General features: G+C 47.6%; 1 protein-coding gene across 1 annotated transcript in view; it reads right to left on the reverse strand.

Moving 5' to 3' along the window:
- ALDH16A1 (aldehyde dehydrogenase 16 family member A1) overlaps nt 1–23,039 on the reverse strand; it is a 728,744-nt gene that overhangs the window by 342,330 nt on the left and 363,375 nt on the right. Inside the window, exon 12 of the mRNA XM_086930227.1 lies at nt 22,693–22,862. Coding sequence (XP_086786353.1) covers nt 22,693–22,862 — 170 coding nt within the window. The remainder of the gene's footprint in view (nt 1–22,692; nt 22,863–23,039) is intronic.

Here is a 23,039-nt window from a genome sequence, read left to right on the forward strand (position 1 = left end):
GGGATGTCCTCCCTCCACAGTGGTGTTTCCCAGACACCCTCCATAACTCCACACACATCGACCACTGAGGGGACGCAGGGGCGCCATTACTCTCCCGCGCGCGGTGACGGAAGTGACAGCTAGGGCACGTGGGCAGGCCCGGGCAACGGGACGGGCCCACAGCTAGTTCAGGCAGGCGCCAGGCAGGGGTACAGCTTTGACAGCTGAAGACAGAGCGGTCTCCCACCCTCTTCACTCCCTGGGAATGCTGCTGCTGTCCATGCAGTTACGTCACACTTGTAGGAACGTGCAGCCGGTCCCCTATGGAAAACGTAGCACGGATTCTTACTGCAGTTTCCAGATCCAAGTCTCCACATGCTCTTTTCCAGGGCTGCTGTCCTGAATAGTGATGCACACGCGGAGGGCTGCTGAGCACGGCCACCGGCTGAACCTTGCCTGCAGAGCTTCATTTAGCTCATCGCCCCTAAGCTTTAATTAGGAGCTCGCAGCCGGTCCTGAAGAAAACTTGGGATGGTGAACTCCAGGGCTGCCAAGTCTTGATTCCACCGCTTTCTGCTTTCTTTCACCGCTCTGCACTTCCCGTCTCTTACTCACTCTTGCAAGCTCTTTTCATCCATGTGTTTCCCCATTGTGACCGTTTTCCTCTTTCTCTTCCACCTTTTTAGGTCGAGCCTAGAGCAAGCCATGTGCTGCTTGGTAGGCTCGAGTTTTAGTAAGGGGGTTTTCAAAGTGTTCATGATAACGTGCATCCGCCATCTGTCTTTTCTCCGTCATGCACTTTTACTTTTGGCACCCGCTTGTTGCTAAATGCCCCTCTCCTGTAATATCAATTAAATAGTTAGACTCCAGATACGTAGAGGCTAGAATGCAAAGGTCCGGTCAGTGCAGGCACCATCATATTTAAATTAATTTAATTTCCTCTAGGACAGCCGCTGCGCAGCCTGGATGGCGCGGCACCAGAAAAGGACAGCTATCAAACTTGTGTCACTCTCAGTGAACTGAAGTCACGTCCTCTCACTTTTCCGCTTCCGCTTTCTTGCAAGGGGTCCAAGTCTAAGGATGAAAAATAAAATCCAAGTCTCCCGTAATTAGTGCCTTCGCCTAGGACCACTGCCACACATTAGCACAGGCCAAGTTGTAACAGCCACGACCAGACCTCCATCTTTGCTTCAGGGAAGAATTTCTTCTGAATTTTACAAAAACCTTGGAAGGTGTGGCCTTTTTTGGACTCCTACACCTTTGATAAGGATAATTTCCCAATTGCCAGGAGAACACTGGGAATGCTGGGTAGAGAGTGTTACATGTCAACAGGTCTCTACAGCCCAGTCCAAAAGAGAGCATCTCCCGATACCTTCTACTACCCTTTTACAGCCCTCGCCCAGCCAGCCCTCAGCTAATTTTTGTGCAATAGTTACATCCTAACATGTAAACGGATCCTGTCATGTTCCCACTTTACTCCCACCAAGCAATGCATGCTATAAACCCTTGATTCTCTCCTATCATCCCATAATTTAGCAATAGCCACATAAAATACATCTATATACTATAGGAACCTCATTTAAAGTCAGTGGTTATGCTAAAAATGCGAAATGAGTCTAGGGCTTACACCAGACATATCTGTTCTACTCACTCACTGGAAGGAGCAAGCTCCAGAGCAGTATTTAATATCCATTCAAAACCTTCCTACTGATGGCACCTCACTGAGGGAGGGTATCCAGCTGTAATCTCAACATGCACTACCACAATACTGACATGGCTCTTGCGTCCAATATGCTAGGAATAAAGTTCCAATAGGAAATTAATACACAACTGGAATTACATGCACATAGACATCATCTGTTTGGTATTATTTGTTTTCATTACTGCATGAGGAATCCAAGGATTGCGACAACGCCCCCTAACATTAGGAAATGGGGAATAATAGTGGTAGCTCTGCAAAGAGATTGGATCACTTTCTACACATGGTTGAAGCAATTGGAATCAGTGTCACAGATGACATCATTTTGTATCGTTCTTAATAGTCCTGCAGGCAACCCTGCTCCTCTTGTTATATAAAAGATGGAACCCTTCACTTGTCGGTGGAACTAAAAAACGAATTGCATCCCTGGGCACCCTGTCAAACCTGCGAGAGCTCATATGGGGAAGACCGCCATATTGGCTAGACACCTGGTCTCACCATATGTTATGTGGTATCAAGTGGTATCAAGTGGCACCCATGGTACACCTGTAAAAATTGTGACCCCCAAGGTGCTGAGACATCCTGTTGTAGGCTAGCCCGCATGCAGGATGGTCCTCCCAATCGTCCTCCGTTCACCACTCTTAGAGGAGTATTGGGGAGGCAGTACCAGTCCAGTAACAGATTTCTACCAACAGAAATGCTAGTTGGGGTCTAGTATGTTTGGGAAAGTTTTTTATGTGACTTTGTACAGTGTACTATCAGCTATGAGGGTACTGTGGTGCTGAGCAGGTGTGTGTGCCTAGCCCAGACTATGGTAAGATTGTTCATTAAAAAGCCAGGTTTTCAGCTTCTTCCGGAATTCAGCAAGAGAGGAGGCTCTTATGTGGAGTGGAAGGCCGTTCCACACTTTAGGAGCAATATAAGAGAATAGATGTCCTCCTAATAATGTTCAGTGTACGTTTGGGCTGCGTGTGAGTAGGTCTCCTGCAGAGTGGAGGCGTTTGGGTGGTTGGTGGGTTACTGGGCGGTTAGTGGAAGGAGTAGAGACTTTTCAGGTAGGCAGGCCTAAATTGTGTAGAGCCTTGAATGTGTGTGTCAGGAGTTTGTAATGAGAAAGTTTGTGTATCTGGAACCAAGGGTGTGGTGTGGTGCACGTTGTGGATGCACCTGGTTGCAGAGTTTTGGATGGTTTTGAGTCTTCTAGGGAGTTGCTTGGTGAGCATAGCATAGAGAGCGTTCCCATAGTCCAGCTATCTAGAAAACATGGGGGTGAGGGAAAGTTTTTCAAGTGTAGCTTAGCTGGCATATGAAGGTCTTCATAGTGTGGAAGCAGGATGCACTAATGGCATTGACTTTTGCAGTCATGTCCAGTTTGAGGTAGATGATTATTCTGAGGTTCCTGGCCTAGGCACTGTTCAGCTGGCCACCAGTTAAAGTCAATGGTGAGGTGTTCTTGCCAAAGATTACTAATTCTGTCTTGTTGGTGTTGAGCTTGAGAAAGTTGGAATTCATCCAGTAAGCGACTTCGGTCATATAGGCGGGGAACTTGTTTCTTGTGTTAGGGATCTTGTCCAAGATGTAGAGTATTAGTTGTGTGTCATCTGAGTAGGAGAGGATATTAATGTTGTGTGCTTAGATGACGTTGGCCAGAAAGATCATGTAAGTGTTGAATAAGCAATCAACAATGAACCATGAAGCACTCCGCAGATGAGTTTGCGAGCTCTCCAGAACACAAGCTGCCAGTCTGGCCTCTTACGTCTATCTGTTAAGAAGCAACAGATTCAACGGAGAGTGGGTCTTCAATGCTAATCTCGTGTAGGCCCCTTATGAGGATGGGATGTGAGACTGTGTCAAATACTACAGAGAGGTCCAGGAGAATGAGGTCTGCCATGTCTCTGTTAAAGATCATGCGGATGTTGAGGGTGTGGCCAAGTAGGCGACAGTGGTGGGTGCACGATACATGGCATCACGGGAGACCCACCGCTAATCCTGAGAATATTAAATCTCTCCACTGATTTTGGGATGCATAAGGTTCTCCCCTCGTGTCTGTGCGGCCCTTGCCCCTGATATCGGGTGTGGCTGTGCAAGGGGGCCACCAACGGGGCAGATCGAGACCTGAGACCAGGAGGCCCCCATTGCTCCTGCGGCCTCGCCTGCACTGTGCTGCCACTCCTGAACTGCGCCGTTCCCGGGTAAGTGTTCCTGCCTGCCGCGCTCCGACTCAGAAGCCACCGTCCAACCTGTTCTGCACTGCCAGGGCCGCACGCTGCAAAAAAAGATGACTGGACCCACTGTGCGCGGAGGCCTGTGCCGCACCGAGCTGCCTGCATCCTATAAAAAGACTCAGCGAGGGGCGGGCTGTGGCCAGTCATTGTGGGTCCTGGTCCGGCGGCCGCGCTGCCCAGCTGTGTCCGGCGGGGCCGGGGTCAAGGGACCGCCCCCGCCCCTTACCATGTTCTTTCCCTGGTGTCGCCCGTTGCGGAGATCGTGCGTCAAGGATGCGCTGTGTGGGGTCCCTTCCCAATAATACAGCAAACAATGCAGCATGCCCTATAAGGCTCAACCCATGGACAGCATTTATATCCTCACAGCATTTCCGGATTAACTGATTAGCAATCAACAAAAAAACTTTTGTGAGACAAAAGTCAGAAACCTGGCCGGTAGGTAGTATTCACAACGCTCGTTGGGGTTGGAATACCTGTATGATGTAGATAGAAAGAAAATGATATTTCTTTCTTGAGTCCCCTCACTCCAAAGGGTTTCCCACGGTGACATACTTCATCATTGGGGCCATCCCAGTCCTCTACGGACTGAGGCGTGCTACGACTTGCGAACTACGTAGGAGCACTTTTTTTTGTGATGGACTATGTGTGGTGCAAGTGGTGTTTGTGAATGTGGAGTGGTATGATCTATGTGGTTTAACCGCTTCGCTGCTGCGGCGATTTTTGCGCTGTGCGGCTTTTTTAAAATAACCGCGTTACATGACGAGCTCAGCTCGTCATCAGCACACGCCACCCGTGGGTGATGACGAGCTGAGCTCGTCATCAGCATCGAAAGGGTTAAAAATACCTGCCTCGTGAGCTATACATGATTTATTCTTGCTCCTGGCTGGTATATTAAAAGTGGGGTAGAGAACTAGGGATCCTACTGTCAATGAGTTAGGTATGCCTATTCACTTAAGGGCCGCCCGAACGCGCAGAAGGCCCAAACATGGAACTCAACTTGGAGGACTGGTTGGTTCATACATTCATACAGGGAAAACAATCCATCTTCTTCTCAGTGGAAAAGGCCCATAGGGTACCGGGGGACCAGCCCGCCTGGGTGCCCTGCTGCGTCCGGTGGTGGTGCGCTTATTCAACTACTGTGGCAGGAATATTATTGCAGGCGTCAATAGCAAGACATCCATGAACAGCAGAGAACACCCTGGTACATATTTACTTGGACTACACGCTGGAGGTTTAGAGACGCAGATCCTTTTTCCTCATGGTGAAGAGAAGCCTAAGTGTTCATAACATGAAATACGCCCTGCAGTTCCCTGCTACCCTGCATACCGGTACCACTTATTTTTGTGCAACTCCGGAGGCGGCCTGGACCTGGCTGGAGCATAAAGGACTCGCTCCCTCACATGGAAACAAGATTGGCTCTAGTCCTTGGTGGCAAGCACAGGGTCGATGCAGGACACGCAACAGGCGCTGTCCACAGGGTTCCACCAACAAACAGGCAGGAAAGGAAAGGACTCAATTGGTAAGAGACTGAGAGACGCATGCTGCATCACTCTCTCCCTCCGGTTCAGAGGCGGCGAATCTACATGACAACTCCCTGACGATAATCAACTCACATTGCAGCGATGCTGGCCGGGGGCCCCACTGTCACCCCACACCCCTCCGATGACTTGATGTAACGATCTTCAAATAGGTTTGGAGAGGGTTTAAGTGGGCGAATAAAAGTGTCAAAAGGTCAATCAATCAGGAGTTTGTTAAAGCGCGACTACTCACCCGTAAGGGTCTCAAGGCGCTGGGGTGGGGGGTGCAGGTTCCATTCCATCAAGGAGGGGGTCTGTCGAAGAGCCAGGTTTTGAGGTTTCTTGCGAAGATGGGGAGCGATGTTGTCTGTCTGAGGTGGAGCGGAAGGGCGTTCCATGCTTTGGCCGTGAGGAAGGAGAAGGAGCGGCCTCCCGATCTGGTCTTTCTGGTGCGGGGGACCACGGCGTAGGAAAGCTGGGCTGATCGTAGGGTCCTTTGGGGTGCGTGGAATTTGAGTCGGCTGTTCAGGTATGCTGGTCCGGTGCCGTGGAGGGCCTTGTGTGCGTGGGTGAGCATCTTAAAGGTGATTCTCGCCTCGACGGGGAGCCAGTGGAGTGTGCGCAGGTGCTGGGAGATGTGGCAGTGTTTTGGCAGGTTGAGGACCAGTCTTGCGGCGGCGTTCTGGATGTTCTGTAGCTTGCGGATGATGTTTTTGTTTATTCCGGCGTAGAGTGCGTTGCCGTAGTCGAGTCTGCTGGTGACCAGGGCGTGAGTGACTGTCTTTAGGTGTTTGAGGGGGATCCATTTGAAGGTCTTACGAAGGAGGCGGAGGGTGTGGAAGCAGGAAGATGAGACAGAGTTGATCTGGCGGTCCATTTTGAGCTCGGAGTCCAGGATGATTCCCAGGTTGCGTGCGTGGTCTGTGGGGGTTGGCGGGTTTCCGAGGGCGGTGGGCCACCAGGTGTCGCTCCAGGCGTCGGGGTTTGGGCCCATGATGAGTACTTCTGTTTTGTTGGTGTTTAGTTGAAGGCAGCCGTTTTTCATCCATTTGGCGACGGCTTCCATGCCTTCTCGAAAGTTGCGTCTGGCGGTGTTGGGCTCGTTGGATAGGGAGAGGATGAGCTGGGTGTCGTCTGCATATGACACGATGTTGAGTCCGTAGGTTCTGACGATGGGGGCAAGTGGAGCCATGTAGACGTTGAAGAGCGTCGGGCTGAGGGAGCAGCCCTGGGGGACTCCGCAGGTGATCGGTGTGGGGTCCGAGAGGAAAGGGGGGAGTCTGACCCGCTGCGTCCTGCCGGAGAGGAAGGAGCAGATCCAGTCGAGGGCCTTGTCCTGGATTCCTGCATCGTAGAGTCTGCGTATTAGGATGCGGTGGGAGACTGTGTCGAACGCCGCTGATAGGTCGAGGAGGATGAGGGCTACTGTTTCTCCTTTGTCCAGTAAGGTGCAGATGTCGTCTGTTGCAGCGAGGAGGGCGGTTTCCGTACAGTGGTTTTTTCTGAAGCCGGATTGGGAGGAGTCGAGGATGTTGTGTTCTTCAATGAATGTGGCGAGTTGGCTGTTGATGGCTTTCTCGATGACTTTCGCTGGGAACGGGAGCAGGAAGATGGGTCTGTAGTTTTTGAGGTCGGTGGGGTCCGCTGAGGGTTTCTTTAGGAGGGGGTTGACCTCGGCGTGTTTCCAGTCGTCGGGGAACGAGGCGGTCGCCAGGGAGCGGTTGATGGTTTGGCGGAGCATGGGTGCGATGGTGTTGGCGGCTCTGTTGAAGATGTGGTGGGGGCAGGGGTCCGTGGGGGCCCCTGAGTGGATTGACTTCATTGTCTTCAGTGTGTCTTCAGTGGTGAGGGCTGTCCAGTCATCAATCGCTGGTTTCCGGGTGTCGGGGGTGGTTGGTGAGGGTTCAGTGAGTTGGTTGTCTTCGTCGAAGTTGTCGTAGATGCTCTTGATTTTGTGGTGGAAAAAGATGCTGAGTTTGTCGCAGAGGTCTTGTGAGGGAGGGATGTCGGTAGACTCGCTGGTGGGTTGGGCGAACTCCTTGATGATGCTGAAGAGTTCCTTGCTGTTGTGTGCGTGGGTGGAGATTCTGTCTTCAATCGCTTTTTTCCTCGTTTCTCTGATGAGTTGATGGTGGGCGTTGGTGGCGGCTCTGAAGTTGTTGTGGGCTTCTATGGATTTGGTGTTTCTCCAGGCCTTTTCAAGGTGGCGGCATGTGCGCCTGGACTCTCGAAGTTCGGTGGTAAACCATCCGGCTTTCTTGGCACGGGTATTGTTTTTCTTGAGGGGGGCTATGGTGTTGGTGCTGTCCGAGATCCATCTATGCAGGGTTCGGGCTGCGGTGTTGGGGTCGTCGTTTTCCGCGATGGTTGGGGTGGAGTTGTTGAGGGAGGAGGTGAGCTGGTCATCGGTGATTTTGGTCCAGTTTCTTTGTGGAAGCAGGTGCTGGTGTCTGTGGATGGTGGGTGTTCTGAAGGTGAAGTGGACGCAACGATGGTCGGTCCATGGGAGTTTGGTGGTGTGGCTGAAGGTGATGGAGTTTCCTGTAGTGAAGAGGGGGTCGAGGGTGTGTCCTGCTGAGTGCGTGGGCTCGGTCACGATCTGGCGGAGTCCAATGTTGTGGAGGTTGTCCAGGAGGGATGTGGTGTTGGGGTCCAGTTGATTGTCGAGGTGGAAGTTGAGGTCTCCCAGCAGGGTGTAGTTGGTGGATGCGATGGCCTGCGGGGAGATAATGTCCGTGATGGAGTTGGCGAAGGGTCCGCGGGGTCCAGGGGGTCGGTAGATGAGGGTTCCTCGGAGGGCGGCGGTGGGGCTGGCCAGTATCTTGAAGTGAAGGTGTTCCATCAGTTCTGTGGACTCGTCAGGGATTGTGCTCAGGCGGAGGCTGGATTTGTGGACGATGGTGATTCCTCCTCCTGGGTGGATGGGGCGGTCCTTCCTGGAGATCTTGTATCCTTGGGGGATGGCGATGGCGATGTCCGGTCCCGAGGTGGTGTTCGTCCAGGTTTCGGTGACGAATGCTACGTCTGGGGTGGTGCTGTCGAGGAGGTCCCAGATTTCTGTTGCGTGTTTGTGGAGGGATCGGACGTTGAGGAGGATGCATTGCAGGGTCTTCGGTTCGGTTGTGTTCTTGTGGGTGGGTTGTGCTGGATCCGTGTTCTTGGCGGTGCTGCAGGTGTGCCGGCAGCGGTGACAGCTGAAGGGTCCATGGGTGTCGGCTGGTGATGCTAGCTTGCAGTTTTTGTTGCAGCCTGGGTTGAGTGCGTGGAGTGCTGCTGGGTCGTAGCGTTGGCGGGGCAGGGGTCCAGGGTTCCTGGTGCTGGTTGCGGACGGGTCGTAGACGGGCGCAGACGTGCTTGCCTTTGACGCGCCTTCGGTGCACCAGCGGCGCGCCCGCGGCCGCGCAGTGACCGCCATTAAGTAGGGGTCGGGGAGGGCTGGACAGCTGGGAGGCGGGGAGGGGAGTTGGATTGGGCCGGTCGTGCTGGGGGGGAGGGGCCGCGGGGGCAGCAGCGGCGGGGAAAGGTAAAGGGAGGAAAGAAGGGATAAAGAAGAAAGGGAAAATAAGCAGAAATAAGGCACAAAAGAGCAGAGATGCAGAAAAGAGCAGACCGGTGAAAGATAGAAAGGGTAAAAAAACGAGTGAAAACGAGTGAAGGAGCAGAGGGAGAGAAAGGGAAAATGGGCAGAAATAAGGCACAAAAGAGCAGAGGTGCAGAAAGGTGAAAGATAGAAAGGGGAAAAGAAACGAGTGAAAACGAGTGAAGGAGCAGAGGGAGAGAAAGGGAGAATGGGCAGAAATAAGGCGCAAAAGAGCAGAGGTGCAGAAAGGTGAAAGATAGAAAGGGGAGAAAAACGAGTGAAGGAGCAGACAGAAAGAAAGGAGACAGAGGTCCACTGGACCACCAGGGATGAGGCGCAGGGAAACCTGCGGGTGGAGGAGGGCCTCGATCACCAACACTGAAGAGTGCAGGGGCAGGGGCACCTCACTTAATGGTGGAGCTGTGAGGGTGGGAGAGCAATTTCACTGACAATGAGTCCGTGGTCTTGCTCGCCTGTCCCCGCAGTGGCCGCCATTAAGTAGGGGTAGGGGAGGGCTGGACAGCTGGGAGGCGGGGAGGGGAGCTGGATTGGGTTGGATATGCACTGCGGCCATGATGCTTTACATAGGCCAGGTTACTGGAGATGTATAACCAGCGAGCCTACTGCAGCCACTAGCCTTGTCCTCCCCGTCCCCTTCCAACTACATTATACCTCTACTATAGACACTTTGACACTTTTTCTCGATCCGTTATTATTGCATTTCAGTGCCTATGGCCGGCTTCCCGTTGGCATACTGGCCTGGGAGTGGGAGTTGGGGATTGTTACTATTCAGTTTTCACTGTTCGAATCACAAAGGAGAATACTTCAAAAGAGGGATCTTGCATGCTGTGCGAGTGGGTGGACTTCGTTGGTGGGTGCAGGGTAGGCTGTCATATGTGGAACTGATTCAGTTTGCAAAAGTATGGCTTTGACGACACGTGAACAGGGCTCATCCATATTATTGCTGACTTTGAACGCCTGTCACCTAGCGTGGTAAACCAAACGCTACTGCGTATACCGGTACCTCCGTAGGCGTAGGATCACTATAGCACTGCTAGAGGAAACTCACCTTACCACAGAAACACTGACCTCCAAGCACAAACGTTGGAGGGGGATTTTGTTAGGGACCAAGTATTCTAGCTATGCTAGGGGGGTACTGATCTTGGTGGACCCTGGAAAACCGCTCGAAGTCCTACATACTCGTGCTGACACTGAGGGGCGCTATGTGGCGCTTGAGTGGCTGTTGGACAGCCTTCAATTTTGCTGATGTGACTGTATGTACCTAATACTAATCAGCCTTCCTTCCTGCAGTCCCTGACTGCATCGCTGCTCCGAAACCCACTGGCACCAGCCTATTGTGGTGGGGACTTTAACTGTACCCCTGACTTGGATAGGGACCGCTCGTGCCACCTTGCCCCCCTCCGGCACCCAATCAATTACCCCTGCACAACACTTACGGACCTGGGCAATCAACCCCCAAACACAGGAAGCATGGTGTGACCCGCACCCAGACACTAGGTAGTACTCATACTGATCCAGGTTACATGACTTGCACACCAGGATAGACCAACTGTACTGTTCACAAGACGCTATTGCCATGTGTCCCAATCGCAATACTTCGGACGCACCCTATCAGATCACTATCCCCAACAGTTGCAGTTGTCCTGGGGAAGAAATGAACCTAAAATCCTGACATGGCGACTGCCATTGAAGGTACTCCGTGATGCCCCGCTTCGCTCCTATCTTCGGAGATTATTACATCTTACTCTCAGGATATCGATTGTATCGCATCCTGGACTGAGATACAATGGGACGCGCTTAAGGTTGTGTTCCTCAGGCATATGATTAAAGTGGTATACAGTGCTCGCTTGACCCTCCACAAGAAGCTAGCTACCTTGGAATCGGAGATCCGTCAGTATGAACAAACATTGCCCGCCACCCCATCAACTGCAGCTGCACTGGCCCAAGCCAGGTTGGCACATAACACTGGAACAACTGGGCGCTGTGAGCCAAAAGGAATACCTGGGTAGACGATACACAGGAGGAGACCATGCCGGTAGGCTACTGGCATGGCTCTTACGATTAGACTCACCCAGGTACCCGATCACTGCAATCCATAAAAGAGAGGGGCACACTGTGAAAACTTAAGATGAAATTAATACAGCCTTCCACTCGCACTATGCATTCCTGTATAAAGCCCCTGCGGACTGTAACCCAAGTGAAGTACGGCACGTCCTTGAGGGCATCACTGTACCTCGAATTCTGGCTATGCATTACGCAGAGCTGGAATCACCTATAACTGAAACTGAAATATTAGATGCCATCTAGCAAATGGCGAAGAGTAAGACTCCTGGGACTGACGGATGGCCTTTGGAGTTCTACACGACCTTCCAAGTGCAACTCACCCCACGCCTGCTTCAGGTGTATGTTGAAACCAATGAGAGGGGCGTACTGCCCTCCTCTCTCCAAGAGGCCATACTGGTAATCCTGCCCAAGCCAGGCACAGATCCATTACTTCTCGGATTCTACCACCCATTGTCCTTCCCGAAATCTGACTACAAGATTCTTGGCAGAGTTCTAGCTAACAGGCTGGTTGCAGTGACCCAACCTCTTGCGCACAGTTACCAGAATGGATTTATATCCGGTAGAGCCATCTTCCTCAATTTACGCAGACCCTTCTGGTTGATGGACTGGGCACGACAATATGCGTCGCCTCCCTGGACATCGAGTAGAAAACTGATACCCTGGGCTGGCAAAAGCTGCACCCAGTGCTCACTGGCTTTTGGATAGGCCCCCCGATTTCCCAAATGGATCTCCTTGTTGTATAGTTCAACAATGCCACGAGTAAAGATCGGATCCACAATATCGGATCCCTTTGATATGGAGGGGGGCACCTGGCAGGGATGCCCCCTGTCTCTGATTATTTTTGCCCTGGCAATGGAGCCACTAGCTTGCGCACTACGACAGCATGTGGAGGACTGGGGTATTGGGGCATTTAATCAATGGCACGTAGTTTCACTATAAGCAGAGGATGCACTGATCTACTTGTGAGAGAATCCAGCAGCCTTGCTGGAGCGAATGGTGCTGTTGGACCAATTTGGACAAGTATCTGGGCTGAAGGTGAATTGGTACATATCTCTTATTCCCTATGATCTCACTGACTCCCGACCAGAGAAATTACCTACCACAAACCCCTATCCCCTGGTTCTGTGATATCTTTAAATACTTGGGGGTCCATGTGTACCACTTGACTGAGGACCTGCTAGATGGAAATCTGGGCAAGGTGATTACCAATGGCAGATCTTCTCTATTATTCTGGACGAAGTTACCGCTTTCACCCATGTGACGCAAAGCAATTTCTAAAATGTTGATCCTGCATAGACTGTTGTACCCCTTTGCTGCCCTCCCTTTTCTACTGCCACAGAAATTCTTCCGAGATCTCAAGTCACTGTTAACGTCCCTCAAATGGGGCAAACACAGAATACCCTTGTGAAACTGTATGCCCCACTGACAAAGGGACTGGGAGGCCCTAATTACAAGCACTATTATGCAGCCGCACAACTGCAGTGGCCATTGCACTGGCTGGCCAGCCATATTATCATGGAACGAGGGGGCTGAGCGACTGAACTGCACCAATACACAGTGCTGGAGTGGGTAATGGAGTTAGGAACCGCAATCCCGAAGCGACCAGGTGTGGTATTCTATGCTTATGTCATATCTGGGGTTCTTAGAACCCGTGAGGTCATGTTAGAATGCGGGGTGTAAGATAGCGGTTTCTGAAGGGAGTGGTTCGTTATCCTTGCTGTTCCCTGCTGTAGATGTTAAGCTGTTCTTAATCCTGAATAAAGCCTACTTGAAACTATTCTCCTCGTGGACCTACTTACTACACATTTCTTGGCGACGATCGGGAGCTCCTGATTTCAAGGGTTATAAGGATTTGAAGAACAACGTTCACTTCTTCGATTTGAACTTTTACTTCAACTGGAGTTGAATTCTAGCTCGGTTACTGTCTTCACCAAGATCATCGGATCGGTGACATTCATCGGATCGGTAACACTTGTTTTGCTATTTTTTAACCTTGTTTTGAATCATCTTCATTGCCGTTGGTGAGCGCACTGTTTAACCAGACTCCTGTGTTCTCTCCTCGCGCGCCTCTCACCGACGTGTCTCCTACCTTCGCGGGACATCGCGAAGCATTGTGGGAGATCGCAAGGCACTGTGGGAATCACCCCTCACCTCGTCTGACGCGGTGACGTTATTTGCGTGCCTTCATCTTGCATTTTTATTCACTCGTATTTTTCTCAGCGTCTGGAGCCGATTTTCCTCATTATCTCACCGGTACAACACCTGTCATTAGTCACAAGGTATTTCTTTCCCATTATTTCAACATAAGACTTGAAATACATGATAGACTTCACTTTCCTTTTGCAAAATGTCAAATATTGCTGCTCCTCTTCATTTTTTGCAGTCTGCTGGTGATCCTAACATTGAATGGGATTTGTGGTTTCCAATGTTTATGGCTTACGTTGATGTTCTTGAAAAGGATGGTTGTTCTGCCAAACGTAAATTAGCCCTTTTAAGACATTGTTTAGGGGGCGCTGGTATCAAAGAATTTGACAATCTTCCTCCTATTGACGACGCTGGAGATATTGATGTTTTTGAAAAGGCTACCAGACAGATGAAAATTCGGTAAGAAAATCAACACAGTTATGGAGAGGTTCAAGTTTTATTCTCGTGTACAGAAACCAGATGAATCCATTGAGGATTATGTTTCCGCTCTACGTTCATTAGCTTCTTATTGCGCTTTTGAAACAATTTCTTATGAACAAGTACTCAGAGACCAGATCATGATGTTTACTAAGAGCAAAAAAATCCAAGAGAGACTTTGGTTAGATACTGAATCTTCTCTTAGTGCAGTAATTAATATTGCCAAGGGAATCGAGCAGTCCGAATTATTTGTATCTGAGATCCGAGGTACTGCATCTGCATCTAAACCTCAGATTATTGAACCTGAGGTTTCTTTAATTAAAAACCAAATGTCTTCTAATTCAAAAGGTGTTTTCAAAAAAGACAATGATAAGAAGTTCGTAGATAATAAGAACCTTTCTGATAACAAATTTTTTCCCAAAAGAAATATTGTATGTTATTGGTGTGGAAGTCCTAACCATCTTGGCAATTACAGAGGATGTCCTGCTTGGGATAGAGTTTGCGTAAAATGCAAGAGAAAAGGACATTTTAGTAACGTTTGTCGTTCTCTCCAAAAAATTAACTACATTTCACAAGAAGAAGAAGAGGTTCTCAATAGTTTTAATTGTATACTTTCTGTAGATGAGATTGAACATAAACAATTCCCCTCTTGGCCCATTTTAATTGACAACCTTTCAATTGAATTATTGATAGATTCCTGTTCATGGTATACTATCATTGGTTTGAAGTTGTTCAATGATTTGTGGAAAGACAGGGAATTGTTAATACCTGATATTCAACCTGGTGGTTGCACCGGGAAAAAGATAAATCTCGAGGGCTTCTTTTGGGCTACGATCCAAGTCAGGGATAGAGTCACCAGGGGAAAAGTGTATGTGGCTACTAAAGGAGTAGCTATCCTGGGGTGGCCACATCAACGTGATTTGGGTATTACTCTTGATCCCAATTCCAATCCTCCTGTCTGTTTCACGGATTTGAATGTACATTCTTTGTCTGAAATTAATTCTTGTAAGATTCCTGAGAATTCTGTGTTTGTAAACAAACTCAAGTTGAATTTTCCTGATGTGTTTAAAGATACTCTCGGAAAATATTCTAATTTTAAACACAAGATAATCCTGAATGATGATGCTGTCTCTGTTAGACATAAGGTTAGGAATGTTCCTTTAGCCTATAGGGGCAAACTTAGAGAAATTTTGGATGACCTTATTTGAAAAAAATATATTGAACCTGTTGAATCTTCCCCGTGGGTATCTCCCATTGTTTTGTCACTGAAGAGTTCTGGGGATCTCCGCTTATGTGTTGATCTTCGCAGTTTAAATCAAGAAATCTGGGTTGACAAACATCCCCTACCCAATATTCACGAATTAATTTCTTCTCCATCTGGTGCTACTGTATTTTCCACAATTGATTTAGCCAGCGCATACCACCAGGTGGAATTGCACGAAGATTCTAAAAAAATTGACTGCATTCGTTACCCCGAAAGGTATGTTTCAATATTTGAGAATGCCTTTCGGGCTGGCTAGTGACGCCTCTGTTTTCCAATGCTTGATGAAGGAGTTGTTAGAGAATTGTAATGGTGCAATAGCGTTTCAAGATGATATCTTAATCTTTGGCAAAGATTTTCATGAGCATGATTGTAATCTTCATTCTGTTTTAAGCAGTGCGCAAGAGAAAGGTCTCACTTTGAAGTTTTCAAAATGTAAATTTCGACAATCTAAAGTTGAGTATTTGGGTCATGAGATTACTAGTGATGATATCAAACCCAAAATCAACCATGTCAAAAGTATTACCTCAGCTCCTGTCCTACTTCCAAAGAGCAGTTATTATCCGTTCTTGGTCTCACTGAATTTTAGGGAAAATTTGTACAGAATTATTTAACAATTGTTCATCCTTTGCGATCTTTACTTAAGAAACAGGCAACATTTGTATGGAGTAACGACCAACAAGTTTCTTTTGACACTCTCAAAAGTAAAATTGTTGAGGCTCCTTTCCTAAAACCATTTTCTGTTGCTAAAGAGTGTATTGTGTGTGTGGACGCTAGCAATGTTGGCCTTGGTGCAGTTTTGATGCAAAAAGATACATTTGGAGAATATGTTGTCTCTTATGCTTCTAGGACTCTGCGTGGTGCTGAGTTTAATTACTCTACGATAGAGAAGGAGCTACTTGCTTGTACTTGGGCGGTCCAGCATTTCCGCCAATTTCTTTGGGGTACTAAATTTTCTTTGAGGACAGATCATAAACCCCTTGTCAGTATGTTATCAGCAGGAGGGGGTAGGATTCTTACTGCTCGCTTAGCGAGACTTGCTGCAAAGTTGCAAGAGTATCGTTGTGAAGTTGTTTATGTTCCTGGACGTCTAAATGTTCATGCAGATTTCATGTCACGATTTCCTGTTTGTGATAGCTCTAATGTTGTGCACCCCGGGGAATGTGATGTTGCTTTTACTCTTTGTGACGTTAACATTATTTCTGGTAATGATCATTCCAATTTGATTTCTGAAGCTTTATGTGCACAAGCTATGCAACTTGATGATGTACTGTTGAAGGTGAGAGCCTTTTTAAGGGATGGTTGGCCTGAAGAGAGGAAGTTGTGTGGCGATTTGGCCTCTTTCTTTAAAGTTAGGGATGAATTGATGGAAAATCTTGGCATGATTTTTAGATCTGATAAAATTGTTCCTCCCAGGGATATCCGAGAGTCTATTTGCAATGTTGCTCACGAAGGGCATATGGGGATGTCCACAACGAAGAGAAGGATTAGGGAATTTTACTGGTGGCCTAGTATGGATGCTATGATTGACAGATGGGTCAGGAACTGTACTCCTTGCTCTTTGAGCGATAAAACTGTTAAGCATGTTTCTGCTGGTGGCTTTTCCCCCATTGAGTTTGCCCAGAGCCATTGGCGTAAGTGAGGTATTGACATTATTGGTCCTTTTAATTATCAGTCTGGAAAAGATATGTTTGCTGTTGTTTTGGTCGACTACTTTTCTAAGTGGCCTGAATTGAAAATTGTTGAGAAGATCAATTCTGATGTCATTATCGAATTTTTGAATGAGGTTTTCTGCAGAGAAGGTTTGCCTGAAGAAATTATCTCCAATAATGGTCCTCAGTTTGTCAGTGTTGTTTTTACATCTTTTCTTTCCAGCTGTGGTATTACTCACAAGAGAGTTTCCAATTATTTTCCTCAAGCAAACGGTCAAGTTGAACGTTTTAACAGAGTCATTAAGGAGTCTTGTCAGTTAGCTTTGTGCAGTGGTTTGAAATGGAGAGAAGCTTTGCAAGCTACCCTTTTCACTTACCGTATGTCCCCTAATTCTGTGACTGGGTTATCTCCTTTTGAGATGTTGCGTTGTAGGAAACCTGTCTCCAAGCTCATGCCCTGGTGGTTGAAGGCCAAGGAAAGTGATTACTTAGACTTGGATCTTAAAGGTGTTAGGGATTGTGTTAGCAAATACCAAGCGAAAATTTCACAGAATTTTCCCCAGAAAACCAACTCTCCTAAGTTACGTGTTGGTGATTTTGTGCGTGTGAAATTTGGTGGCTTTGTTCGCAAAGGTGTTTCTAGATGGTCTAGTCCAGTTGTTATGACTGAGGTTTTAAGTAAAGCTGTGAGAGTTGAGGGTGGTAAGATTTGGAATTTTCGTCGTATTTCCTTATGCAAATCTGATTTTTCTCAGTCTACACTTCAACATTCCAATCTGGAGTTTCCTGAGCACCCACATGTTGTGAATGATGATTCTTGCTTTTCTGGTACTCATGAAGTTTTTGATTATCTTTCTCCTCAGAGTGAAGGTTCCTGTCATGACGTTGCAACCAATGTTAGCGCTTCTGATAATACTGTTCATGAAAATATTTCCAATGATGATTCTTCTAGTTTTCCCCTTCATGACAGTGCTTCTACTGACGTTTCCACTAATTGTTTTCAGGATTCAGGTGTTTCACGTAGGGATTCTCGTGTGAAACTTATTCCTCTGAAATTCAAGGATTTTGTTCGTTTTTAGTGGTTTTTTGGGGGTTTTTTCTCAACTTTTATTGTGGGTTTTTGGTTTTTTTTTGTTTAAGGGGGGAGGTGTGTGGTATTCTATGCTTATGTCATGTCTGTGGTTCTTAGAACCTGTGAGGTCATGTTAGAATGCGGGTTGGAAGATAGCGGTTTCTGAAGGGAGTGGTTTGTTATCCTTGCTGTTCCCTGCTGTGGATGTTAAGCTGTTCTTAATCCTGAATAAAGCCTACTTGAAACTATTCTCCTCGTGGACCTACTTACTACACCAGGGAACATCTTAATGTCCACGGATCGTTTCTGTTGGTCCAGTTACCTGCATAAAGCAACCCTTCCCTCCTTATGCCCCGCCAAGCCTCTTTGGGTGATGCATGGTTGTGCGGCACTGGGCCCTCGTCCGGAGGCAACTGACTGGACCAGGGCAGCTATTACCTAATAGGGTGAACTGTTCTCAGACTTGATTCTTTGCACGTCATGGGACAATGGGCGGTAGGATCCGAGAAGTAATGGATCCCTGTCTTGCTTGGGCAGTACTACCAGTAGGGCCTCCTGGATAGAGGAGGGCAGTACACCCCTCTCATAGGTGTCAACATACACCTGAGCAGGCGTTGGGTGAGCTGCACTTGGAAGGTTGTGTAGCACTTCAAGGGCCATTTGTCAGTCCCAGGAGTCTTACCCTTCGCCATCTGCTAGATGGCATTTAATATTTCAGTTTCAGTTATAGGTGATTCCAGCTCTGAGTACGCAGAATTCGTGGAAGAGCGACACCCTCAAGGAAGTGCCGTACCTCGCTTGGGTCACAGTCCGGAGGTTTTTTTTTACAGGAAGGCATAGTACGAGTGGAAGGCTGTATTAATTTCATCTTGAGTTTTCACAGTGTGCCCCTTTATATTATGGATTGCAGTGATCTGGTATCTGGGTGAGTCTGATCGTAAGAGCCACACCAGTAGCCTACTGGCCTTGTCTCCTTCTGCGTGAACTGGTTGGACGACTATGGGATCCCTCTGCATCCTTTCTTCTGTATTCATCTTTCACACACCAATTATACAAGGTATGGGTCAGGACACGCAACAAACCTAAGACATCCAGCACTGCACTGGATGGCCCACACTTTCTGTTGGGTATCACCTCACGAACGTCACAACGTAAAACCTTAAATACATTTCTAGATATGACAATGATACTAGCTAAACGGAGGCTAGCGATGTGCTGGAAGTCGAACTCAGCCGATCCCACTCAAACATTTCGAGTTCTAATAGCTGAGCGGTAGATCCTTCATTGGAACATACCGAGCCGCCTGATTGTGCTCTATTTCCGATTAGATAGCATACCTGATGGTAATTTAGACAAAAATAACAGGCACCCCTACATGACTGATTAATTTAGAGCACCCTCCTGTGGGAATTGTACTCAAGGGTGGGGGGTGGGTGGAGGTGGGGGTGAGTCACCGTGGGTCGACTGCAACCCTGACACACCCTCCTTATAGACGCATACAGAAAAGCCACAAATTATAATGTTCATCTATCACCTTAGAAGTATTAAATGTAATAAACGACAAGGTGTTTAGGTCAAGAAGTTTTGGTAACACCAAATTGTGGCGTACAAAGTGTATTGTCTATACATACTCTCGGGGAAAAGGTGTTTTAACTTTGTGATTTTATATTGTTAGTATTTTAATGAAATAACTCATTTTTTAATCCAAAATGGTGGTCCGTTGAGGAATGTTTTGATGAAGTCTTGAGATACTAAATTGTATAATTATTTTGACATACCATTACTTTTTTGCCAATACTTGGGTTATTTAGAAAAGATTAACTGTGAGTTTTACTACACAAGTGGTATACTTGAGTGTAGTGAGTGAAAGTGAGAGAAATGATTGAGATTTGAGAATTTTATCTCCTAGAGGACACTATCTGATACTAGTTCTTGTCTGAACCCTAGTCCTTTGGGTAACCAAGGGTTCCCCTAGTTTCTCTTATATATACACCCTTCTTATAACATCTCACCCCCCCCCAAAAGGCATACTTTTGATTTGTCAATGCTTTGATGCAGTTATGTCACATTTCCACCTATTTCATGCATAGCGAAGGTCAGTTGTCACCCACTTGGAAACAGATGGACATGAAATGTACATCATGATTCTTGTCCTCCTTCACCAGTTACAAGTTGTTTAGAATGTCTCTTGATGTACATTGCAGTGACTGCAAATGTGGCTCCTGAATACTTACTTGTGGAATGTACGGCATACTGCATTATCACTGCACCTATGCCCTTTGTTAATGTTACTACAGGGTTATGTATTGTATTGACGCCATGCCTCCACTATAAACTGAGTTCTATAAGCTTCTTAGAAAATTAATAAAGAAAGATCATGCGGATGTCATCTCTGGCGGCAATGAGTGCTGTTTCAGTACTGTGGTTGGGCCTGAATCTGAACTGAGTGGCACTGAGGAGAAGGTGGTTGCTGGGGTGATCGGTGAGAATTCAGTTGAAAAGTTTCTGTAAGATCTTTGCTGGTATGGTAGGAGGAAGATGAGTCTTTAGTTGGAAAGCGTGACTTGATCAGTGGATTGTTTCTAAAGCAGGGGCATGATGGGTGTCTGGGAATGTCGCCGAGTTGAAGGAGGCATTGAGGATGGTGTTAGTGCTTTGCTGATCTGTAGGAATACTTTTATGAAGGCAAGGTGGATGCAAGCGTCAGATGGGGCCCGAGCAGATGGTCTTCATGGTAGCAACAATTTCGACAATGGTAATGGCAGGCCACAAGATCAGGGTTCATTCTTTAGCAGTGATGGGAAATTGAGATGCAACAGTGACAGAGTCCGTTTGAGGGTCAAAGTTGCTGAATATAGAGGTGATTTTGTAACAGAAAGATTCAGAGAGCTTGCTGCAATAGTCGTTTGATGGGTTAATGTCACTGGAGGCAACAGGAGTTGCGGTCTTTAAATGGCAAACATTTCTTTGTTGCTGTTAGTGAGAGGGGTCAATGCGATCTGCACAAGCTGTGCATTTAGTTTTACGTACCTGCTGGTGGTAGCATCTTAGGGCTAATTTGAAGAAGTATTTATCTGTTGAGTTTTCACGTGTGCTCTATTTGTTTGCAGTAGCATTTTGTCAGCCTGAGTTCCTCTGTGTACAAGCTGGCCAGTGGTCGGGTTCCTGCCGTTGGGCTGCACTCAAGGGGAGTCCTTACTCAGCCCTGTGTCAGAGCATGCAGAGATCCAGCTTTTGAGGTTCTTGGTGGCTTTCAGCAAGTTGCTGGTCTTGTTGGGCCAGTACACGCAGAGGGCAGAAGCCCACACCTCTTCTGTGATAATTTTGCGCCTGTGGCATGTGGTTTCTGTGGTGGTAGGTCTGTGAAGGTATAGGTTATGTATACTGAAACTGACAAGAGCGTGGCCTGTCCAGGTCACAGTTGCTTTCTTGTCCACTTTGATTTTGCGGATTGAGGAGTAAATCGGATCCAATAGGTATTTTGCAGTGTAGGTAGGTTTGGTGACGCGCTGGGTGAGGCCAAGCTTTCCAAGGTATTCTAGAAGGGCCTTAGAGTTTGGGTCAGTGCGGTCTTCTAGGTGTAAGTTAAGGTCTCAAGGAGGATGAAGGTGCTGGAATTGACCCTGCAGTTTTCAACAAAGTCTGTGATGTCGCAAGTGAAATTAGTGCAGGGAGCTGGTGATCTCCATACGGGAGAAGTTTCCTGTGAGGCAGATCTTGAACGTTGGGGGTTCTATGTATCTTGTGTGAGCATCTGCATAGGTGGTGCAGTTGATGATATCTTTGAATAGAATTTTGACTCCACCCCAGGATAGTGCTGACAGTCTTGCCTGGGTATTTCATTGACTGCTTGTTGTAGCAATGTCTGTAATGATGTCCAGTGCAGAGGTTAGGGTATAGGCATTTTTTCGTGTGGACAAGCAGGTCCGAAGCGTGGTCGTGTAGTAGGTCCCAAATCTCTGTGGTGGTATGTTTGATGAACGAGCAGGTGCTGAAGAGCATGCATTGGAGGGTGCTGCGATATGTGGGGGGGTGTTTGGTCTGTGTGAGCAGGTAGCTCGTTTGTGTGAGCATGGGCAATTAGGGTGCTGGATGCTGTTGGTGTGGGAGTAGTTCCAAGCATTGGGCGCGGTCCAGGTAAAGACCAACTTGCCTCTCGCACACCTCTGTGCAAGTGCACTTCATATATGCACTGCAACCACCATTAAGTAGATGCTGGGAGTGGGGAGGAGCTCTGGGTGCCATGGGCTGGTAAACTAGTGATGTCACGTCCTGTACAGCTGGAGGATGGGAAATGTTGTGGTGTCACGTCCAGTGCAGATGGATGATGGGAAACGAAGTCCTCTTACTCGCCGTCTTCTGTTAAAGACTGTTTTGGCGGCAAACCAGATATGCCATTTCCTGGGCAGATGGATGATGAGAATTCCATTGATGTCACCTCCTGTGCATATGGGTACTGAGAAATAAAGTCCTATTACTGGGTGTCTTTTTTTAAAGATGGTTTTGGCAGGGCACCAGAGATACAACTTCATGTGCAGGTGGATGATGGGAAATTAAATTATGTCACTTCTTGTGCAAATGGGTGATGGGAAAAAAGTTAAAATTCAGAGTTAAAAGATAAATGCTCATTGGGCTACCCAACCTATAAAGGTGGCATGATTGAAGGCTGTCAAAGGAGCCAGCATACGGAGCATGGATTGATGATGGTCCATCACCAATCAGCAGAACAGCAACACACACTGGGTTACAGAATCCAAGATCTATTAGCCATTGGTCAAAATAAGGTGACTTCGTGTGGTGCACTCCAACAGGGGCCTTCTCTCCAAAGTTTTGATCTGCACCTGTTAAAAAAACTTTTTGGCCATGTAGCAGGTTTACTGACTCTGTCTCCACTTTCTTCCTCTGCTAGGTTAGTGTATGTGCACACACACTGCATGTATGTAACACGATGTGGGAGGGGACACTTTCATGTCCTCCCCTACAACAATTAAAGACTGTACCTCGGAATTTGGCCTTCCTGGAGACTAACAACTGTCCGGGTGACATCCTTCTGTCCAGGAATAGGAGGGAGGTCAGCACCGTAGGTGGCAGCAAAGGTTTTATAGTTCACATCTCCTGGATTTGGATGACGATGTTCTTCCCATGCAGGCCTCACATACTCATAAAGCCCCTAGGCACAAGAACAGAATGAAGAAAGAAGAGTAAAGGTAACTATTGAGTTAAGTCCGTAACCTTTACACAAACGTATTACCAGTTAGTGCTGATACAAGTTTCTGTATCCTGGAAAGTACACATGGTACAATCAATACAGCGACATTTTTATACAGTGCACTCATTCAGGACTGGT

This window comes from Lissotriton vulgaris, chromosome 7 (assembly GCF_964263255.1).
Source record: "Lissotriton vulgaris chromosome 7, aLisVul1.2, whole genome shotgun sequence".
Classification (NCBI taxonomy): domain Eukaryota; kingdom Metazoa; phylum Chordata; class Amphibia; order Caudata; family Salamandridae; genus Lissotriton; species Lissotriton vulgaris.